Source organism: Leptonychotes weddellii, chromosome 4, assembly GCF_054177405.1.
Source record: "Leptonychotes weddellii isolate Sample4059 chromosome 4, ASM5417740v2, whole genome shotgun sequence".
NCBI lineage: Eukaryota > Metazoa > Chordata > Mammalia > Carnivora > Phocidae > Leptonychotes > Leptonychotes weddellii.
Genome location: NC_138372.1, coordinates 111721303 through 111744173, shown reverse-complemented (window position 1 = coordinate 111744173; position 22871 = coordinate 111721303). Strand labels below are relative to the sequence as shown.

The window sequence follows — 22871 nt, the reverse complement described above, 5'->3', positions numbered from 1 at the left end:
GCACATAGGCTTCACATGTGTGTCCACGTCTGCATTAACATGCATGCGCAATAGTATGCCTATCAGCATTAACATGCATGTTTAATATGCATATGTGATGGCAGTGTCTGCATTAATATGCACACGTTTCACATGCATGGTGTCCATGTCTGCATAACGTGTAGGCATGTCTAACATATATGTGCACTTCGATGAGAATGTGGGATACCTATATCGGTATTAACACATATGTAGGATGTCAGTGCCTGTGCCAACATGTATCCAGGCCTAACATGTATGTAGGTGTCCATGTCTGTATTAACACGTGTGTATGTTTAACATGTATGTGTAATGTCTGTTTCTGTGTTAACAGCTAGGAACTCTGGGCACTCTAGCACCCGAGCTTATGCAGCTGCAGCTGGGCATTCAAACACAGGCTGCTCGGCATCTCGGTTAGAAAATTCATATTTGCCTTCTCTAAAAGACATCTTTATTCCTTCTTGGCAGCAAGCACAGTAACGTTCTGCCTTTGCTGGGCTCTGTGGTTTTGTAGTTCCGTCAAGTTTCTAAACTTTACTAATCACCCCTCTGTGTGATGCTGACACAGTTTCACCAGAGGGTTCCATTTGCCAGACATCAATTATGGTGCTCCCTGCTGATTGCTCATTCATGTCAAAGCAGTTCATCTGCCTTCAGCTTACTCCTATACCATCACAAGGCCCACTCACAGTGGGGGCAGACGAGGGGGGAGAAGAGAGAGGACAAAACTTCAGACAGATATTGTCCAGTTACCAGTTAGTGCATTTTCACTATAAAACTTTAAATAGTAATATGCTATAAAATGGGAGGGAGGGAAGACCAAGAGATCCCAAGGGCTGTGCGGGGACAGACAAGCTATTCTGATTTGGATTTGCGTGTCTGTCCCCAAGGGCAGCCACAGAGCAGATGTTGCCCAGAGTGATGCAGCCATGCTGGCCACATGTCCCAGGGAAGAGACAAAGCCCCAGGTCAGCTAAAGAGCCATTGTGTGGAAGAAAGGGTTGAGTCAACACCAGAAAAATAATAGCGAATGTTCCCCTTATACTCCACAGTGGCTTGCAGAATAGGACAAAGCAGAGAGGTTTAGAAGACCAACCTGCCAGCAGAGGGATCTAATAATATGGAAATGATAACCTTCCCTCCTCCTTCACACAGTGACTTCCTAGCATAAATCTGCAAACTGCCCTACCACTGACCCAAATTGTCTCTATCTGCGCAATAAATGAAGATCAGAATTTTAAACATCAATGAACTGCTATCTGTTCTGCTCTCCAAACAATGTACTACACTGAAATGAAGAAATCACAAAGCTTTGGGAACGTATACCCTAACATTCCTGGCTTGCATCTTTCCTGAGGCCTTTTGCCAACTGCAAAACAAAACATACAAACACACAAACAGTCTTTACCTGCAATCAGAGGCTTCAGAGGCACAGACACAGGCTTTCCCTTCCCAATGGGGGCATTGACATAATCTAGGAAATCAGAGTGAGGGCTGGACGCATACAGATTAGCGGCTTTACAGGTGTCCATGGTGGAGCCGCCACCAACAGCAACGTAGGCATCAAAAGCTCCCCTTTTGACAAACTCAATAGCTTCCATGAAGCTTGGAGAAGGGAAAATAAAAGCCATAGTTAGGTCATATTTTTTCAGAAATAAATCGCCACGCCATTAAACAAGGCCTGGAGCAAGTTTTAAGCAACAGTGAGATGTGTTGGCTTCTACATAAAGTAAATAGCAACAATAAAATAATACCTTCTATCAGTTGGTTCCACCCTCACATTATCATAAACCTTAAAATTTATGCCATTCTTCACTAGGGAATCCATAACCATTTGTACGGGAGGGAGCTGGGAGAGGTTCTTATCTGTCATCAAACACACATTTTTAGCACCCATGTTTTGTAGGTCCTACAACAACAAAAATAATTTGTAGGTTAGGTTTGATTGCCCGAGAACTGTAATAGACTCTCTCTCTCTGGCAAATTTAACACTGTACATTTTTAAAAACAAAGGACTCAATTGTTGTCAATTTGCATTTGCTTTAAAAGACATGTAACATTTATAATGGAAGACTGTAGGAATCTTAAATACTTGCCATTCCCACTTCCTTCGTAACTCCTGCTCCGTATCTAATATTTGAAACGGCCATCTGAGGAAAAAAAAAAAAAAAAGATTTAGGTATAGGGTGTGTTTCACTTCTAAAAACCTATAAATGAAATGAATGGTTCCTTACTGTGTAGAGAATAAAGTATATATTCCTTAGCGTGGCCTTCATTTTAATTTATGACTCCTGAACGAGGAGGAGACATAAATTTAATCAAATAATTATGTAATTACGGTGTGATAAAAATTCATCAGAATTCATTGCTCCTTTATTCTTGCTTCAAAAGATTACTTGGACCTCTTTTAGAATTGTTATAATTACAAAACTAAACTGTAACATACAACATATATAAGTTGGAGACGTTTGTAGAACTGGGAATCTGTCCTATTTTGATGGCTGAACAAAAGACAGTATTCTAGACATTACTCATGTTATCAGAAGATTTGTATTCCAGTTCCATTACCTCCATTGCTAAATAGGGTCTCATCAAATAATGAGATTAGGGAACACCAATTAATAGTAGACTTCAAATGAGATAACAATGCATTAGCAAAATACTCTAGTATTTTTTCAAGTCATTCATAAAGAGAAAGAATGGATTGATTATATCTACCTCAAAGGCATAATCTGTTGATTTCCCAGAAGGTGCAAATCCAGGAGCTAGAAATATAGAAATTAGCATCAGAGTAGGCCTCAAAAACAAAGCAAAAATAATGGTTTTTGTTAGTAAACTGGTATTTCAGCAGTGAACATAAGCATCTCCCTTAAAAAGCCTTACCTATAAAGAAAAGAAAAAGCCTTAGCTAAAATACATTTTCAAGTTTCATTATTGTCTATCAAATTGAAATTAAAACTTGCATTTTAAGAGAATGTCATATTAACTTGATGCTGATTGTGTGAAAATAGTTATTTAAAATATTTTCTTCATTGAAATTAAAATATACTTTTGAAACAATGTCTAAAAATCCTCTAGGGGAAAAAAAAACCCTCTAGACTCGAGTTGGATTACTGTTAGAGAACAACTATTAGTAAATTCATTAATTAGAGTCTTGCTTATATTTCTTATAACAATTGTGATCAGTTGTTTGAATTAAAATTTTTCCGTGCAGAAAAAATGATCACAGTAAGAAATTTATATTTTTCAAGTTAAAGCATGTAAAAATTTAGTTTTATTTATGAGATTTAATAAAAATTTTTATAAACTGATATTTCTTTGTAATGTTATCAGGTTTTAGTTATGGCAGAAATGATTTCCTGTCATATTAGAACAAGAAGGCTTCACTTAATGAGTTTTTTTTTTTTTAAAGATTTTATTTATTTATTTGACAGAGAGACACAGCGAGAGAGAGAACACAAGCAGGGGGAGTGAGAGAGGGAGAAGCAGGCTTCCCGCGGAGCAGGGAGCCCCATGCGGGGCTCTATCACTTAATGAGTTTTATCTTTGTTTTCATCACTCCTGGTCAGTCATAAGATTGAAAAAGAAGTCTGCAACAATTTCCACTACCTTTTTTTTTTTAAAGAACAAGAGGCCACAACTAGACAACAATTTACCTTTGGATTCCTGAGGGCAAGGGTATCCTTAATCAAAATTCAAATTTCTTGCCTTATCCACTGTAATGAAATAATCTATTACTCTTGCTACTGAAGTTTAGGAAAAGTCATAAATCGAATCCTAGGAAACAGTGAGATTATCTTTCTTTAAATTATTAATTTTATGCTCCCAAACAGGAGACTACTAATTCTTGGTTGAAATAAACTAAGAATTGGAAAGAACCAGCTGAAAACAAAATTCTGCGTATGTCCATGAGGACCTAAAAGGCTGGGCATGCTTTCACCTGGCAGATGGTCATTAATGACTGGGAGGTCCCTTGGCTTGTCCTAAATGGTGAGCCACACCAGTGGCAGGAAAAAGCCCTCAGTCACTCTATCTGTTCTACTCCCCAACAGGCTTCTCTGTGGGTTCTGCTTAGTTTCCTGTATGGGCAGCCCGCCTCATTTCCATTCTCACTGTGCTGTTTAGATTTGACCTTTCCTTCTAAGAGGTGAAGTCAGTTTTTGTGTCAGTAATTCATGTGACATTCTGAGGACACGCTGAAGCTACAATGAGCTTCCTGCTGCTCTGTGGACAATGGAGTTGGGAAGGATTAAGATGTTTGTGGGAACTGAAAACTTTTGTCATTTTTAATTACTAAGAAACAGAATATTACTTTAAAAAAAAAAACTGATATAAACAAGTTTCTTCCTTCTAGGAACTGCTTTGCTCTTTAGCCTCTTTCTTTCCTGAGACGTATTAAAACCATCCAAAGAGTTCATCTTGGTTAATTGTGTTTGATTAACTCAGACAATCTTAAAATCTCATCTGTGCCCCCATTTTTAGCTTTGGCAAATAATTCTATTTAAAATAGAAAAAACATCATAAATAGCATTAAATATATACTTGAACCAAACATATAATCAATCAGTAGCATACATTCAGCTCCCATCATATAATCAGAACTAGATACTGCCAGTTGCAAGTGAAAAGGCAACCATTTCAACTTTCCTCTCACATCCCTTGATTTATCCTTTGCCCAAATGTATTATGAGGGCCAATGGAGGGATTGGAAATTTGGGCCACTTTATTTTTATTATTTTTTTTTTAAAGATTTATTTATTTATTTGAGAGAGAGAGAGCATGAGAGGGGGAGAGTCAGAGGGAGAAGCAGACCCCCCGCTGAGCAGGGAGCCCGATGTGGGACTCGATCCCAGGACTCCAGGATCATGACCTGAGCTGAAGGCAGTCGCTTAACCAACTGAGCCACCCAGGCGCCCTGGGCCACTTTAAAACCAGAAAATGTATTATTACCTTGGGAGTAAGTATGAGAATGAGTTGGGCACTGGCATCTATGGAAAAGAAAAAAAGAAAAGTGAAACTAGAAAACCAAAAGATAGGATGCTTTAATGTGACTCACATTGCATTCTAGTCTTGAGATGCTATCAAAGTAGTCGCTATTGGCAAACGCTACGTAGGAAAATCCAGAAATCATCATGGACAAGAAGTCCACTCAGAGTCTTTCCAGTGTTGCAGGAACATTCTTTCAGGAATTATTCAGTTGGTGCTCAATAAATGTCTGCAGGAAGCTGAGGTAAGCCCTCTGGGACTACAAGGAAGTTTGAGATGGGGTCTCAGTGCTCTAGGAGGTTCCAGCTCTTTTACCAGGTTAGGAGCTTTGACCAAATTGACCCAGGATTAACTACTCAATGCACCTCCCCTCCCATTGCCCCCACCCGGGGAACTTGTATTTTCCCATTGTCTTCAAGGTGTTTAATTTTCTTGAAACAGACTGTGGGCCTGGGCCTCTGAGAAGCCCTCACTGGGCCTGCAGGCCTCACTGGTCACCACCTCATGCCTCCATCCTTTCTGGGCGCAGCCCCAGGGACCTGCCAGCCCCTTGGGTGCCTCCCTGTGCTGGTCCCCGCCCCAGGGCCAGTGACTGTGTCCCCCGCTCCCCAGTGGCCTGAAGTGCACTCATGCCCATCACCCTCTCCTCCCCGAATCCCTCACCTCTTCTCAGTTCCCAGTCCACTTCTCTACCCTTGGCTCCATTTCCCTTCCTAGTCTCTGTCGCCTCCCATTTCCTGCACAGTCCCTTTCTCCTGTTCGCTATGCATTTGAGCGTCACCAAAGGGTTTTATGTTTCTATTTCTCGCCAGAGGACCTTGTCCTAGTGGGGTCCCAGTAGATCCGGGGCATACCCCCCCCCCCACCATTCAAATTTGGAGTGAGAACATCTGAGGGGGAAGGTGGGGAAGGAAGGAAAAGTGTTCAACGCAATGGTGATCAAGATCTCAAAAACAGATTTAAGTCAAAGCAGATGTGGGAAGCGGGTGTGAGCGCCACCATGAGTCAAGGCTGCCACCTCCTGGACACGGCTGAAAATGCTGAGTGTTGAGAGTCCCAGGAGCATCCCAGCGGCGTGAGCCATTCTCAGGCTGCAGCAGGGAAAACACAGCAGGAAAGGCCAAGGCGTTGTCCTTCACAGGTGGGCTCTCTTTGGAGAACTCTCCCTGCTTTACACCCTCCAAGGACAAGAAAGTGGAGGCAAAGGGAAGAACATCTCCAGACTCAAAACTTTCCACTGCCCAGGGCCTTGGGAGCACATGCTTTCCTACACCCCTCCCCCTTCTTTTTATTTTATATTTTTAAGGTTTGAGGCCGCCTTGATTAATCATTTCTATTTCTTGTGGTTTGAATTCCATCCTCTCTTGCCTTCTTGGGGCCTCCATCTATCCTGTTTCCTAGTCTTCCCCCTCACTAGATCTTTGTCATTGTATTTAAGAGTTAGTTTCATGCTTCAAAGTCTCTCAACCTCTTTTCCCCTCTGGCTTGCTCACCCTCTCTGGGCCTCCCCTCCTGGCCTGGGTCTGCTGGCTCCATTTTCTTGCCTCCCACACATTGCTTGGCTCCCTGAAATCTGGCTGCTGTCTCAACAAGTCTCAGCTTTCCTGCTGTAGTCTTACCTCTCAGACCCCCGACCCCCCCAGGACCTTGGTCTCCTAGCAATGAACACTGGGCCACCCCTCCTTGGGTGGGTGAAATGCTTTCCTTGGCTTCCAGGACTCCCCACTCACCTGGGTTTCCTCTAATTATTCTTTTTCCAGCTCCTTTCCCACTCTGCTCATTCCTTAAATATTGAGTTCTATCCTGGGCTCACCTCTCACCCTTTATAGCAAACCACTCATCAAGGCCCCCCAATATTTCTCTACCCAAATCCATCCACCTCTCTTGGGTCCTCTGCCAGTCTCTGGTTTCAGTGTCATCTCTCATCTAGATAACTACAGAGAGTCCCTAACAGGCTTCTCTTGGCTCCCCCTGTGCCACACAGTGGTCAGGGGCTTATTTCCAATGATGCCCCCAACTCCCCCTCCCATGGCTTTTTGGATAAAGTTCAGACCTGGCCCTGCTTCACAGGCCCAGCTAATCTCTCTAGCCTGGTCCCTTATCTCCGTCCATCCTCTGGAGCTCCTGGAAAATTTGTTCTTTTCCTTGAATGGGCCACACATTCTCTTTCTTGCCTCCAGAACTTTGTCCTTGTTATTTCCTCTGCCTGGAACATGTTTCCCCCTCTTCTTCCAGGTAATTAGTGTCCTTTCTAGTGTCTGTTGAATTGTCACTTCCCCTGGGCAGTCTTCCTTAAGGCTGGAGGCCCCAGGTAGGCCCTCTCCCCCTGTGGTCTATACCACGCCTCCCTCCCCATTAGAACCATTATCACACTGTATTGTTGGTACCATTCTCCTGTTTGCATCTGCCTCTAGATTGTAAATTTTGTGGTGGCAAGACAAGATCTACCCTTTATCACAACTTTATCCGTAATGGTTAGCATTGTAACAGGCACAAACTAATACCAATTAAAGGAATACTGATTGAAGAAATAAGTAACTGAATAAATAAATAAATAAATGTAGATGTTTAAAATCCTCTGAATTTTTTCTCTCTTTTCCTGGTGTGCCAAGACATAGAACCTGAGCTGGGGTAGGGAGAACAGACTGTGGGTTCCCCCACCTTCTTAGGATAGCCTGAAACCACTGATGGACTTCTCTACTGTTGAGAAGCTGAGGAAACCATGGGTAGAGCAAGGCTCTCATTCACCCACCCTCTGGCTCTGGCCTGATTATTCTGGCCTTCCTCCCAGTATCACTGGCCAGGATAAACTGGCCAAGCTTTCAGCAAAAGTCAGCCCCTCTCCTGTGCACTAAATCTCACCAGTCGCCCCCCCCCCCATTTACTCAAGGACATCACTGTATCATCTTCTCTGTCCTGCCCATCATCCTTGGCTGTTCCCCTGCTGGCCCCCAACATCTCTGACCTCATCTCCCCCTCACTCACTCTGCTCCAGTCACCATGTTCTGAAACCATGCTGGTATTCCCCACCTCTAAGTACTTTCTCAGAGAGCCACATGGCTCGCTCCTTCCTTCCATGGGTCTTCCTTCTCAGTTACCTTCTTAGTGAGTGTGGTTGGCTGAGACCCTGAAGATATTCAGGTCCTAATACCTGGAACCTGTGAACATCATAAAGCAAAAGGGACTCTACAGATGTGATTAAATTAAAGATTTTGAGATGGAAAGATTATCCTGGATTATCTGGGTGGGCCCTAAATGAATCGGAAGCATCTTTCTACGAAAGAGGCAGAAGGAGATCTGACATAAAAGTAATGTGACCACTGAAGCAAGTGGCTACCTTTGCTGGCTGTGAAGATGGGGGAAGGAGCTACAATCTACTGTTGCAAAAAGTGCAGCTCCAGAAGCTGGAAAGAGCAAGATAATGGATTCTCCTCTAGAACCTCTGAAGGAAGCGTGGCCCTCTTACACCTTGATTTTGGCCCAGTAAGACTGATTTTGGACTTCAGAACTGTGAGAGAATAAATGTGTGTTGTTTTATGCCACCAAGGTCATGGTAATTTGTTACAGCAGCGATAAGATACTAATACAGTTAGGTCTTCTCTGACCATCTTCTCTAAAATGGCATTCCCTCCTTCAACAACCCATCCTCTACTTTCTCTTTAATACCTAACAACTTGTAATATGCTCTAAATTTTACTAGTTTATTGTCCACCCCACCTGCCCCACCTACACACTTACACACCGGAGATATTAGGTTGTTTTGTTTCTTGATATACCCCACAAATGAGAACACTGCAAATCTACAGTGAATGTGCAGTCCTTCTCTCCTGGGCTTTCTCCTACCTCTCTGGCCATGTTCCTGTCCTTTAATACTGGCTCCTTTTCCTCCATTGAAAGTGCCAATCATTTGCAAATCCAAGTGTGTAAGGAGGCTGGTAGATCATATAAATGAGAGGTCAGAGCTCCTGGCTGGCCATGTAGCTGGTGTGCAGAATGAGTGGTGGGCTATATGCCAGGGTCTCTCAGGAAGCTGGAATGCTTGCCTTGTTCAAGGGAGGTGGCCACCACTTCACCTCAGCCCTGGCAGACCTTCCAGATGAAATGTGGGCCCAATGATGCCATTTCACAATTTTCCAAAAAATTTTATCTGAAATCTCCAACTTTTTAAATGCATACCCTGTTTAAAAAATAAGCCCCATTTTGCCACTCCTGCTTCAACACATTGCTGCTCCTGGGAACCTCATTCTCAACCCTTTTAGGTTTACAGTTTGCTAAGGCCTGTGCTTCCACACCCAGAGTTTCAACTGTCTTCTATATGCTTGTGTGAGTTCCAACTCACTTCGGAGCTCCAGAACAATATAATCAATTACCTGCTGAAGGTCTTCTTCACCTGGATGTACCTGAGGCATGTCCAATTTGAAGTTCCTAAGGTAAGTTATAATCTTCCTCCTAAAGCTAATGCTCCTATAGTCCCTATCTTGGTAAATGGCCCCAATATTTACCTGATACCCCAGCCAGAAACTTCAACTTCTTCCATCTCACTAATCAGATACAAAGTCCTGCTGATTTTAATGGACTCCTCAATATTTCTCACATCTACCCCTTGTACCAGCTGCCTCTCCTTGGTACCTGAAGCCATCACTTTTAGCTGAAGCATTACAATTACTTCTAGTCTTTCCCCTTCACTGCACACTGCCACCAGAAAGCTCTAACATAATTCTAATCATGCCACCCTCCTTTGTCATACAACCATTCCAAAAACATGTTCTACATGACACTGGTTCCAAGGGATATGAATAGTGTTGCTTGATAAAAAGTTTTATGATAACACAGATTCAGAACAAAGAGTTTAAATACAGCTAACCTTTTTTTTTTTTCCCCCAACCCTGTAGGACTTCTCAGAGCCTTCTGTGTGCTAATTATCCTGACTCCAAAAGCACTATGCTGCAGTGAGCAGTTTCCCATTTATTTAGCCATGGAATTCCTCCCCCCCACCCCCTACGGGGCATTTCAAAGTATTAGTGTTTCACAGGAGAACTACTGCTTCCATAACTTTCTATTATCTACAGGACATAATTCAAATTCTTTAGCATAGGACTGAGAAAGAACAAGGACTGTGAAGCTAGAAAATCTGGGTTCAGATTATGGCTGCGCCATTTGCTTAGCTGTGTGACACTGGACAGATTCCTTTTCTTCATGCTTTTTTTTCTTTTTAACTGTAATATGAGGATAATAATACAATATGGCCTAGGGTTGTCGTAAGGATTACAGTTACTATTAATAGTATATGTAAAGCATGTAGGACAGTGCCTGGCACATAGTAAGTGCCTGATAAGTGCTATATTCTTATTCAGGGCCTGTCTTCTCCATCCTCGCCTCCTTCTATGAAGGTAGGTCCGGATTTTAACTTCCTTTAGATCCTGGAACTACATCTCTTGCCAGTAGTGCTGCTCTTCCCAGTTACTTGAAATTCCTCTCTAGTCCCCCTCCTTTCCCCTTATCTCTACCTGTTTACTCAAAATTTTACATGTTTTCCCAGGCTGACTTGTGCATTTGTACATTCCACAAATATTTATCAGGTGGCTACTATATACCTGCCAATTCTGAATGGGGAGTCAGACATGTCATAACATTTAATACCCTGACTCCCTGTACATGCCAAGGAGTGAAGCTCCTGGTAATTTCTCACATCCATCTCTCTCTTCCCTCTGTTCCTCACAGGCCCGTTTCACAAACCCTGTCCCCTCATCCAATTACCCGCTAAAGTTTAAACTGCTCCAGAGTCTTTCACTTTTGTATCCCCAGCGCCTAGAACAGTTTTTGGCACATAATATACACCCAATACAAATGTGTTGACTGGATGCATGAATTTGTCTTGGTCACTGTGCCAAGCCCTCCAATGTCTGCCACGACATGGGACCAGGCACTGTCTTCTCTGGGCCTGTTTCCTTAACGGTAGAACAAGCAGGGTGCAACCTGCCTCGCTGCTCTGTGCGTGGTTGCATGGCACCCCGCTACAATGCGGCCCCACCTGGCGCACGGCTCTGACGTGGAGAGAGCACGCTAAATGGGATCCCCTTCCCCGAGTTCTTGAAAGTAACCTAAGACCGCGTGGGGCCCGGCGGGTCGCACCCAGAGGGGCTGCGTAGGCACGGCGGCATCCTCCGGTCCCTCGCCCGCCCGCCGGCCGGCCCTACACTCACGCTGCTCGCTGCAGTTGCCTCAGCAAGTGCGCGACACGGGCGCGAGCGGCTGCAGCCATGGCTGTGCGGTCTTCCTTCCAGTAGCCCCTCCTCCGCCCCCTCCGCCCCTTCTGCGGACCAATCCCGGCCACCGCCCTCCTGCTCCCGCCCACTCGGCTGAGACTGCCCACCCCCCATGCTAATTCTCCCTGCCCCCGCGTTAGCCTTCTCTGGATCAGGACCATTTTCCCACGAGTCAAAATCTCAAGTGCCCTACCTGCAATTTCACCATCCACCTCCGAAATTGCCGTAATGGTAACTGCTTTGTAGGATCGTGGGTACTTCCTTAAGTCTCTCTACTTAAAACCCTTTATTTCACATATTGGGGACATGGGGAAAGGGAGGGGGAAAAAAGAGCATTCTTTTTCCACTGATTGCTTTAAAATGCTACTTTGCCTTCCTATTTCCCAATAAATTATTAAGACATTGCATTTAAACTGTTCTAATAGTAAATAAGGACCATGCAAAAAGCCCGAGGGTTTTGTTCGTTTTTACAGGGCCAGTGCTGTGTCTAACTGCTAAATCAAAAATCTAAAAAACAACAAAAACCGCCCCCCAAAATCCCAAAACCAAACAGTAACAACAAAACACCCTGGACAGTTGAGAACTTAAAAGGTGTTAAGTGCTCTAGAATAGCTTTTGAGAAAGTTAAGTTACCATTAAATGGTTTCATCAGTAGTTACAAACTTTCCATGATTACACTATACTCTAGGGCCAAGTGCTCCACTTCCCAGTGGGAGAGTTGATCAATGATGGCAAAGTTCAACTTTAATCTGAAAGTATCCTAAGACAGTAACAATTGAACATCTGTGTTTTTAGTAACATACCATGAAATTTGAATTAATCTTTTCTTCCATAGTAATTTCTAAAGATAACTTATAAAAATGAGGCAACACTAAAAAAAGACAAAATTAACTCCCAACTTTAATTTTCTATGAACTGTCAGACCAAAAACCTGAGTAGAGTGGCTCATGGGGCTGTAACAGCAGCAAAAATGCTCCCCTGGAATCTAGATCTGCTATGACTCCTTCTCAGGTTACCGAGATCAATTAGGGAAGGAGACCCATAAAAGCTATGAACATTTGACCTCCTAATCAAACCAGTTAAGGTCAGTTTGACAAACGAATCAAAGATAACAGTGTTCCAAGTAAAGATCTGGCAGGTTTCTTTATCTCTTCTCGAAACAGACCCTACCAGAAGTTTAACAAAAAAACTGGGGACATAAATGTTGAAAAAGATTTAAGTGTTTTTTGGATTATTGAGGATTATTACTATTTAGTGAAGTCCACATTTATAATTTACAGCCAATAAATGTTTTCACAGTATTAAAAAGCATAAAATCTTTTTTCAAAGAGACACCAGTCATACTACACTTTCAATATTGTATCTGATACTTATTAGAAAAACTCATACTTCTGTTGGTATCACTGAAATCATCATAAATTACCTGCTTTATGTTTTTTAGAAAGTAAACTAAAATAATCTGAACCAGGTATCCCCTGGCTTTACTTAGAATTTCTACCAATAGCCAAAATGTCAAAAGTAACATTAGATACACACTTTTATTAAACAACCTTCATAAGAGTTACTTATAAGTCCAGTTTTGAAAATGTAATCTTTCCGTTCCCCCATATGATACACTCCCTTGTCATAAAAATAATGCAGAAATCAATTTTAAGTCTGAAAGACGACCAACTCTCTCACAATATATCCAAAGTTAAAAAGAAAAAAAGATGTCTGTTTAAAAATAGAACTCATTCTCAGTTTCCACCAAATTCTTTCCCGGATTCTTATGTCCTCAAATACATCCTTTAATCTCCAGCCAAATTCCTGGTTGTGGGAAAAACATTAATTTGTAGAGTCCAACATTTACATACTATCTTGCGGGTCGGGCAGTCTATCCCTCAACCTCAGGCTCAGTGAAGGCAGTGGCCAACTTCTTCAACATCCCCCCTCCCCCCCACGCCGTAACTAGAATTTAACATTTAGTATATAGTTCTTGGTTTACAGATGGGTCCGACAGTGAAAATTATTTCCTTCTCTTTCCTCCGTGGTGTTGCCCTCCTTTCCTCTTGCCGCCCAAGGGAAGTGGCCCAGAATTCATCTTGCTTCCCAAGCCTGCTTTCCTCTTCCCTCCCTGGCTGGGCGGGACACCTTTCCTTTTGCCCCCAGGACCCTGCCGGCCCCCCTTTCTCTTGCCCTTCTGGCTCATTTTCCTCCTCTTGGCAGCCTCCTCCTGGTCCTCCTCCCTCATCTGTTTATTGGTGGCCCTTGTCACGTCCAGCTGAGGCTTTTTGCTCTTCATCACCCGCAGCAGCTCCAACTGGCTCTTTTTCTCCGCTGCAAAGTCCCCGAAAAGGGGTTGAAACTTTCTCTTCTTGCCGGAGCCCCGGGGGGCCTTCTCCTTGGGCAAGCGCTCCTGGAAACGCCCCACTGAGGCGGTGGAGACCTTGGCCACCTGCATGGCGCGGCCCAATTCCTCCTTACTCTGGTGTCCCGTAGGGTGCATGCCAGCCGCGCTGGGCAGCTGCATCTTGTGCGCGCGAGCCAGGTTACGCAGCCGGTTCAACTCATTCTTGGCCACCCGTTCCTTCTTAGCCTGGATCCGCTTGGCGAACTGGTCCTCTGAGGGGTCGGCACCGCCGGGCACCTCGATCAACCATTCCTTGGTGTCGTCGCGGGCGCGCTGGTAGCCCCAGCGGCGTCGCCACTGGCCACTCACCTCGTCCCACACCAGATTGGTCTTCTTCTTGGGACGGATGCCCTTGAGGCGCGCGAACTGCTGCCAGCGAGTAAGCGGCCGCGGCCGGGGCACCGGCTTCTCGCGCGGCAGGCGAGTGGTGGGCTCCGGCAGCCGCGCCACCAGAGCCTCCTCCACGCGCTCCGTGGGCAGCTGCCACAGCTGGTTGATGAGCAGCTGCGTGTTGTCCCGCGCCAGGGCCTGCAGCTCAGCCTCCGGCGTGGGTCCCGCGCGCCGCAGGCCCGTCGGGGGGTTCCGGTCTGAGGCCAGCAGGTTACCCAAGTCGAACTCCAGCTCCAGCTCCTTGTGCACCGTGATGCGCTGCAGCTTCTCTGCCTCGTCCCGCTCCGCCTTTGCCAGCAATTCCTCCACGCTCTGGCCCTCCATGGCTCCCCCTGAGCTCATTAGCTCCGGGGAGACAGTTCAAATTACTTCTTTGCCAACGCCGGCTCAAGCCCGGGCAACCCAACCACGTGCGGTCGCCGAGAAGCTCGTTCCGGAAGAGAAAGCTTCGCTTCCGGAGCACCCGGAAGGCTCACAGTCCCGGCAACCCGAGAAAAGACCGGCAGAGAGCAGTGTTGGAGAGCAGATGGGATTACCGGAGGCTCTTTGGCGGGAGCCCAGAGGTAGGCGGTGCTGGCGCAAGGAGCCTAGACTACGAATTCCAGGGCCCAATTGGGACTGTGTCTCCCAGGATGCAGCGGCGGAGCGGGGTGGTGTGAATTTTGGGCGTCGCGGTTTGAGGGGGTCCTGGAGCGACTGTTACCAATTTCAATGTAAATCAGTTCACAAGATGTTTCGCTTTTCAGCTTTCTGGAACTACATAAATTTTATTTTTACCATAGCCTGAACCTGTTCATGGGGTTCCTGGGTGTTGACCGAGAAAGACATTTTCCACAGATGCACATAAAGCTAGTTTTGGAAGATTTGGTTTGCTTTGTGAGCGAACAGGGGCTGGCAGTTAGACTGCCTTAGGTGGGCACTGGGGTGCGCCCACCCGGGCGAGCTGAGGTCTGGTAGCCCAGAGCCCCGTGATCGCATCCTCTCCACGCTTCTGGCAAAAGTGCGCTGGGCTCTGCAGTGAAACTGCGTGAGTTCCAATCCTGACTTCTGTTGGACCTTCGGGTATTTGGGCCTAATTAAAAACCTGTAAGATGCAGTGGTAATAGTACCTACCTCTTAGGGCTGTTATAAGGATAAATGAGTTAATATGCCTCTGAGGCAGCTTGGTCTGGAACATAGGAGCACTCAACAAATGTTAGCTAAATACCAATTATTAACCTTTCTAATCGCCCTGGGAGTAAGCTAAAGAGGCAGTCTTATACAGTGATTATGCACCAGGTTCTTGGGTCAAACTACCTAGAATCACATCTAGTTTTACGGTACCTACTTTGGACAGGTTTTTTAACCTAGTCCAATTCATAAGTTGAAAATATGAAACATTAGTTCCTGGTACATAGTAAGCACTCAATAAGTGTTAGCAGTTGCTAATCATCATATTCCACAAAAGGAGGCTCAGAGAAATAAAATGACCTGTCTGAGGTTATACAACTAGGAAATGTGGGAGTAGGAATTATCTTAACTCTCGCTTTAAGACGATAGGCGTATTCTCTGCAATGTCTTTCAGGCCCTTGAGACACAAAATGTGTGGTCTTTTGACCAGCAGTATAGCATCACCTGAGAAGTTGTTAGAATTGCAGAGTCTCTGGCCTCAACCCAGATGTAATGATTCAGAACCTTCATTTTTAACAAGATCTCTGGGTGATGAGTATGTACATCAAGTTTGGGAGGCACAGGGCTGATTGTGTGGCTTACAGGTTTGGTTTTGTTTTTTAATGGGAAGTTGGGAGTAGTGAAGAGGGGGTTATGCTAGAAAATTACCCATGGAAATGGACATAATAGCCCTTAGGAAAAAGATGTAGTTGAGTTTCAGCTAGAGAGGTCATTAGGCACAGTCCCATCTATGTACCTGCCTCCCCCCACCCCCCCACCCCCCCGCCCCGGAGTTTGGTTTCTGGAGCTCACTATCTTTCCTCAGCTTCCCTTTGTTCATTCACTCATCAAACATTTAGTGAACACATTTTATGCATCAGACAGTATGCTATAATCTTCTTTTTTCCTCTTTTCTAAAAGCATTTTAGGTTGCAGTTATGAATAGAGTTGCTATAAACAAACAAAAAACATTCTAGGATTTGCGGGGTTTTTTTTCTGTCCTTGTCTTAACACTCAGCACCAAGTCTTTAATACCACTCATATTGTGAGGTCAAGGCTAGGTCAAAGGCCATCTTAGATAACTGCCTTAAACCTAGCCTTGACCCTTAAAAGGTTTTGTGATTTGCCATAGGAGAGTGTTGCGGACATTGATAACGGCTGTTCTGGGCTTGGCTTAGCTTCCCATTCATTCATTCATTCATTCATTCAACAAACATTTGGATGATTGCCATATTCCAGACATTAGACACAAAGATTACTGAGACTGTGTGGAACAGTAGGGAAGAAAGAAAGGTTAAGAGAAATGTACAACATGGCATGTTTGGGCTTTTGATAGGAAGGACACGTTTGTAGGTTTTAGCTCCTCTTTCAATTTTCAGAGTTAGAGAAAAAAAGAGCAAGTGTCAAAAGGTGTTAAACGGTAAACAGTGAATTCTCACTTTAATTTCCTTATGCTGGGAGACTGATTTTTACTTTCACTTTGCCAGTGATAATTCTGGATTTATAATAGGTACTCAATACATAATTGAACGAATAAACCTGTTAAATAGACTTTTCTAAATTTAAAAAAGGATTAATGTTGGCTGTTAGATTCAAGGTGAACAAGATTAGTAAGATTGGGATTTGTGGCTTAAAAAAAAATCTTAGGCAAGTAGGTGAGTGGTGGTCTCCAACTTGCATTTGTATCATCTTTATGTTAGGCAAGATTTTGCAGTGTCAAGAAAAAGAAAGCCTACCAAAGATGTACAAATATATGTGAATATATTTTAACAGTACAGCAAATGGTTGCACATCTTTTTTTTTTTTTTTTCCCCTTTGTTTTTTCTCTTTGTTGGTTTCCCTACCTTCTTTTGTCCCATAATGCAGACAGACTCCATATTTGGTCATCAGACTCTGCTTTTCTCTTTATACCCACTTTCTATGCCATTTGATCCACTCTCATTCTGTCAGCTGCCACTTTTGTGCAGATGGGTCTCAGAGGTACATCTTTATTCCTTTCCTTTTCAGAGCTCCAGACTGAAATCTCCAACCACTTGGTGGGCTCTTCCACAATACTCTAAAGTCAGTATGTCTAAGACTAAGACTTTTACACATAATCTTCCTGAAAATTTGCTTCTTCCGTTATCCATCCATCCACATTTTTTTTTCCCCAATAAAAGTTTATGGAAGGCCTTTCATGCTCAAGGTACTATGCTGGACTTTGGGAATACAATGGTTAGTAAAAACAGTCTCAGTTGATGTTATCATCATTCTAGTCTAGTTACTCTGGCCTGAAACTATGATGTTCATCCTTGACTTTTCTTAACTCCAAATCCAGTCAGTCTAAAAGTTCTGTTAAATGTGTTCTTATATTGTATCCTTTTCATTCCCACTATCACTACCTTATCCCTAGACTGGGTCTCTTCCATCTACTTCTCCAGATCCTCTCTCTACTCTGCTATTTGCCCCTGGCTTCCAGCTGGTTGTGGTTAGCAAGAAGCAATGACAGAAGATCGGAGGGTGTAAAGAGTTTAAGGTGAGGGCCTGTATGCCCCTAGTCCTCTGCAGATTGCCATGGGTTGGCTGGTTCCTCTAAAAGGCTGTAGCTCCAATCAGGCAGCTCTTTCCATTTAGCCACACATACTCTCTTAGCTCCTCTAATTGCTTCCCTGGTTCCTGCAGGCCTAGAGGTTGGTATGGCTCTTGCTGTTGTGTCACTACTCTTTGTGAGTTTCCTTAAACCACGTTCACATCTTTGTAATATTCCCTTTGTTGATCTTTGTTAAATTACCCAGTTTGACTGCTACCTGTTTCCAGCCAGGACCTGACTGATACCCAGGGAGCTATTCTAGGAGCATCCTTACAGTTCCTTCCCTTCATTCTCTCTTCAGGTCAGTCCAGGGGATTTGTCTTCTACTGATCTGGCAAAATCACTCTTCTCATAAACTCCCTTCTCTACCTAACAAAATAATGATTATGCTTGGTCTTGGATGGTCATGATCTGGCCCCAAATAGCCTCTTTACTTCATGGCATGATAGTGCTCCTTATGCTTGTTTTTTAAATATTTCTTCCCCATTCCTATTTTTCTTTCTTTTTTTTTTTTTTTAAGATTTTATTTATTCATTTAAGACGCAGAGATACAGAGAGAGAGAGAGAAAGCATGAGGAGGGAGAGAGGCAGAGGGAGAGGGAGAACCAGGCTCCTCGCTGAGCCAGGAGCCCCATGTGGGGCTCGATCCCAGAACCCTGGGATCATGACCTGAGCTGAAGGCAGACGCTTAACCATCTGAGCCACCCAGGCGCCCCCATTCCTATTTTTCTATCTTAGCTACCTTCCTAGAGGTAGCTAAGAACATTCCTTAAGAAAGGCAAAAATGAGGCACAGGACAGAACAATCAACAATTATATTTTTGTAGCACCTATTGAAAAGTATTTCAATAACAAAAGTGAACTTATAGGGAGATTTTTTTCTCTGCAGTCAAGGGGCTAGAAGGTTAAAGGCATGAAAGTGATACCTTTATGTTCCCTCAGAACATAACTACTTTGTCCAGCAAAACATTTTTATAAGCATTTTTTTTCATTTTTTTGATGGTGCATTAACTTAGATTTACTTTCTGAATGTTTCTCAGTTGCCCCTTTTTGGTAGCGGAAATTGTTAGGGATGATTCAATCTTTAATCCTGCTGTGAACATAGTTATTTTGAGTATTTTTGTCTAGGAAGTTCAATGTGCCAGTAATTTGATAAAATAGCAGAAAAGAGCCCTTCAAATGCTCACATTATTTCCACATGGTTCATTTTTACTGATTTATAATTTTAATTTGGAAGTACTTGGAAGGAAAGTTTGATTTTTGAAAATTTCTTGATCATAGACAAAAATCTGTGTATTCATATGCTTCAGTTTTAGCCAGAAACCTACATAAAAATCTATTGTTTTGTTTTACAAATGAACATAGAAGATAGAGCATTAAGATTTTGTATAGTTAGTATAAAAGCAGATAGAATAACTACCAAACATTGTACATTTGTCTAGAGGGAACTTTGGATTTGAGGATAGTAAAAATGATGGTAGCATTTTAGAATTGACTTAAGTTGATTTGCTATCTGTAAAATACACAACAGTTTGTTTTTCAAAAATTCGCAAATGCAGTTTACCAAGAAAACTGCATTTCCCAAAATCTTATCACTACCTGTAAGGTATGTAAGCACCACCGGCTGATGGTTTTCCTTCATAAGACTTCTTTTTTTAAAAAAGATTTTATTTATTTATTTGACAGAGAGAGAGAGACAGCAAGAGAGGGAACACAAGCAGGGGGAGAGGGAGAAGCAGGTCTCCCACTGAGCAGGGAGCCTAATGCGGGGCTGGATCCCAGGATCCTGGGATCATGACCTAAATCGAAGGCAAACGCTTAATGACTGAGCCACCCCGGCGCCCCCCTTCATAAGACTTCTTCACTAAATCCCAAGGGAATGAGATTGGTGTTTGGCTTTAGACTTTACCTGTATAAGAAGTTCAATATAAGAATGAAAGATTGATTTAAAAAGGATAACTGAAGTTCCAGGGCGCCTGGGTGGCTCAGTCGGTTTAAGCGACTGCCTTCGGCTCAGGTCATGATCCTGGAGTCCCTGGATCGAGTCCCGCATCGGGCTCCCTGCTCGGCAGGGAGTCTGCTTCTCCCTCTGCCCTCTTCCCTCTCGTGCTGTCTGTCTCTCATTCTCTCTCTCTCAAATAAATAAATAAAATCTTAAAAAAAAAAAAAAGTTGAAGTTCCAGAACTTTAGGGATATTTGCACTCAAAGAACCCAACAACAGAATTTAGATCCATTTATTTAAAAAATCTTTTTTTTATTATATTTTAACTTATGAAAGTAAAATTGCAATGAGCAAGAGATCTTTTTGTGTTTTTCTTAATTCATGGAGTCTGAACAGTTTTTGAAAACTTTAGAGTAGATTTACTCCAGATTAGGCAATTGAGCCCTGAATTCCTTTCCCCTAAGGAGAGCAACTTCATTGCCATGCAGATTTCAATTTGTCTTTGCAGTTATAGGCCATATGTGAACGAATATTAATCTGCCAGTAAATTTTTTCTGCTATATTTCCCACATAAGCAATATCAAGAGTACATAATGAAGTTATTGTTATGCCAAATAAACATTAATTCTTGGTCCCTCCTTTTTTTTTTAAGATTTTATTTATTTATTTGAAAGAGAGAGGGAGAGAGTGAGCACAAGCAGGGGGAGCAGCAGGCAGAGGGAGAGGGAGAAGCAGGGTCCCCGTGGAGCAGGGAGCCTGATGTGGGGCTCGATGCAGGGCTGGATCCCAGACGCCTAACTGACTGAGCCACCCGCGTGCCACTTCTTGGTCCCTCTTAATCCAGAATTATTTCTAAACATTGTTAAGCCCATTATTTTTTAGAATACACCTATGAAAAATAAAAACAGTGGATAGAAACATTAAAAATATGACCACATATAGGGGAAATGCTGTAGCCTAAACTTTTTCTAGGTGTTTTCCTTGCTAAAGAAAGCAAAGGAAAAAACCTCTTTTGTGGCAAGTAGGTGTGACACTGTCCTTGGCAGCATCCAGAAGTGCACCGCAGCCTCATCTAGGTTCCTGTGAGCCACTTGGTAATGCAGAAGATCCAGTTGCTTGTGGTGTGTGTACTTCCCCCAAGGCCTAAGAAAGACTTATTATTTAGAATGTTTAAATAACGTTCCTGGCATTCTCCAGTATTTATGGTACTTACCTCATTATCCAGGATAGTATGAATTTTCAGCTGGGCAAGCTGACTTCTTATTGTGGGTCCCAGGTTTCCTTCTCTGGAAAGCCTATGGATTTTAGAGGTGAGGCATTTTAGGTTTCAGGCTTCAGTTTACTCACCTGAAAAATGAAAGGTTTTGACTAGGTGGCCTTTACCATTCATCTCTAAGGTATATTTGTTAAAAACCTGTGCTCTTCAGGCACTCCAATATTGTTTTTCCTATAATTTCCAATATATCCCATTTTACAAACCTCCTCCTCTTCCTGAGTCATTATCTCATTTCCTAGGTTGGTTGTATGACTCCACGTAGTGAAACAGGTCCTTGCGTGCATAAGGAGACTGACTACACAAGTGTTAATCAGTTTTTAATAATGTGGAGGTTGATTATTGTGTTCTAAAAATTGCTCATGATGCTTTTCTTTCTCTTTTTCTTTCAGTTTTTTTCCCTTCCATTAAACTTCTTTGAGAATTGGAAGGTAGGGTGGAGAATGAGCAGGGCATAATCCATTTTACTATTTGTTAGCTGTTCTGGAAAAATGTCTCATAGGGAAGAAGACAGAAGATATATTTATGAGAATGAAAGATTGTGGATTGACTTTATTTGTGTCTGTCTGGGCCCAAGATCTAGAACTGATGATGTTCTTTGATTGGTTACAGTTGTAGAAATGTTTTTTAAAAAGCTTCCAAATTAGCTCCCTCACATAATAAAATTGGGGCAGTTTTGTGTTCCCTGGTTTGGTGTTGCTTCAGATAAAGCTAGTGAGAGAATTTCAATACAAGGAAGGTAAAGTAGGATAAAATATAATAATGTTGCTGGTATGTTTAGTAACTATCATTCTGAGAATAAGTAAGTCTTAGTAATTTCTAGCCTGATTACCTGGGAACAGATTCCCCAAGGGATCATCACCCCATCTGAAAAATGGGCTAACATTATTTCTCAATTTTGGAGTTCTGTGAGTTGGAGCTAAATTATTCAAACACACTTTTGCAAAGAAACCTAGAGAGATAGTCAGGAGACAGGTTCTGGCTCCATCTCTGTTACTCTCTATACTTGTGCATGGCTTTGGTAAGTCATGTCACCTCTTTGTATGTCTGTTTCCTTATCTATGAATTGAGCTTTACTAGCTTCTCTCTGTGCTGCTTCTAGCTCCATGCAGCAACCTGTGCTTTTGTTAAGATGGTCTCAGGTAGAAAGAGTGGGTGATGGTGAAACATACACTTGAAGACAGAAGTTCTTTTTTTTTAAAGATTTTATTTATTTATTTGACAGAGAAAGACACAGCGAGAGAGGGAACACAAACGGGGAGTGGGAGAGGGAGAAGCAGACTCCCCGCCGAGCAGGGAGCCCGATGCGGGACTCGATCCAGGGACTCCAGGATCATGACCTGAGCCGAAGGCAGCCGCCCAACCAACTGAGCCACCCAGGCGCCCGAAGACAGAGGTTCTTAATTGGGGTTCCATGGGTGAGCTTCAGAGGGACAGGAATCTCCTGATGTTTTAGGCAAATGTGTATGCATATGCATTTTTGTGAATAGATCTTTTTTTTTCCCATTAGATTCTCTAAGGCATCTGTGACTCTCTACCCCTCCTTCAGAAGTTTAAGAACTACTGTACTGTGTAGAAGAGAGATAAATTAAAGCTAAGGGGAATAATGGTAAAGGCTTTATGAAAGAAGAGGATCTGGAGTTGGCCTTTGAGCCTGGGTAGGGTTTGAATAGATGGGAGGAGGAAGAGGGGTGTTCTAGTAGATGTAACAAGAGGAATAAAGGCATGTATACCAGGAGCAGGTATAATGTATCAGACACAGATTATCTTTATAAATTCTCAAAATAGGACTAGGAGGTGGATATTAATGGTATCCTTATTTTATTGATGAGAAGACTGATTATCATCTGGGTTAAGTAGCTTACCCAAGGTCTTGCAGTTAGTAAGTG

At 43.1% G+C, this 22871-nt stretch overlaps 2 protein-coding genes across 8 annotated transcripts in view; both read right to left on the bottom strand.

Annotated features, from left to right (window-relative positions):
* ADHFE1 (alcohol dehydrogenase iron containing 1) overlaps positions 1–11290 on the bottom strand; it is a 51150-nt gene extending 39860 nt beyond the window's left edge. For 6 of the 7 annotated variants that reach the window (XR_004073037.2, XR_014144213.1, XR_014144214.1 and 3 more), the window contains exons 1-6: positions 11208–11290; positions 4969–5006; positions 2737–2783; positions 2115–2168; positions 1773–1927; positions 1427–1623 (exon numbers count right to left, since the gene is read on the bottom strand). Coding sequence is in view for 4 of the 7 variants with exons in the window: in XM_031020670.2 (XP_030876530.2) it covers positions 1427–1623; positions 1773–1927; positions 2115–2168; positions 2737–2783; positions 4969–5006; positions 11208–11266 (550 nt within the window). In the remaining 3 variants the exon portion in view is untranslated. The remainder of the gene's footprint in view (positions 1–1426; positions 1624–1772; positions 1928–2114; positions 2169–2736; positions 2784–4968; positions 5007–11207) is intronic. The other variant, XM_081816070.1, reaches the window with a different exon arrangement.
* An 860-nt stretch (positions 11291–12150) lies between these two features.
* Positions 12151–14509, bottom strand: RRS1 (regulator of ribosome synthesis 1). Its single transcript, XM_006749481.3, has one exon. The coding sequence runs from the start codon at positions 14389–14391 to the stop codon at positions 13276–13278; it is 1116 nt and encodes a 371-aa protein (XP_006749544.1). The 5' UTR covers positions 14392–14509; the 3' UTR covers positions 12151–13275.
* Between the last annotated feature and the right edge of the window lie 8362 nt (positions 14510–22871).

What these genes read in the sequence shown, in the direction of transcription:
- RRS1 (XM_006749481.3), bottom strand. Translation starts at nt 14,391, where the DNA reads ATGAGCTCAGGGGGAGCCATGGAGGGCCAGAGCGTGGAGGAATTGCTG.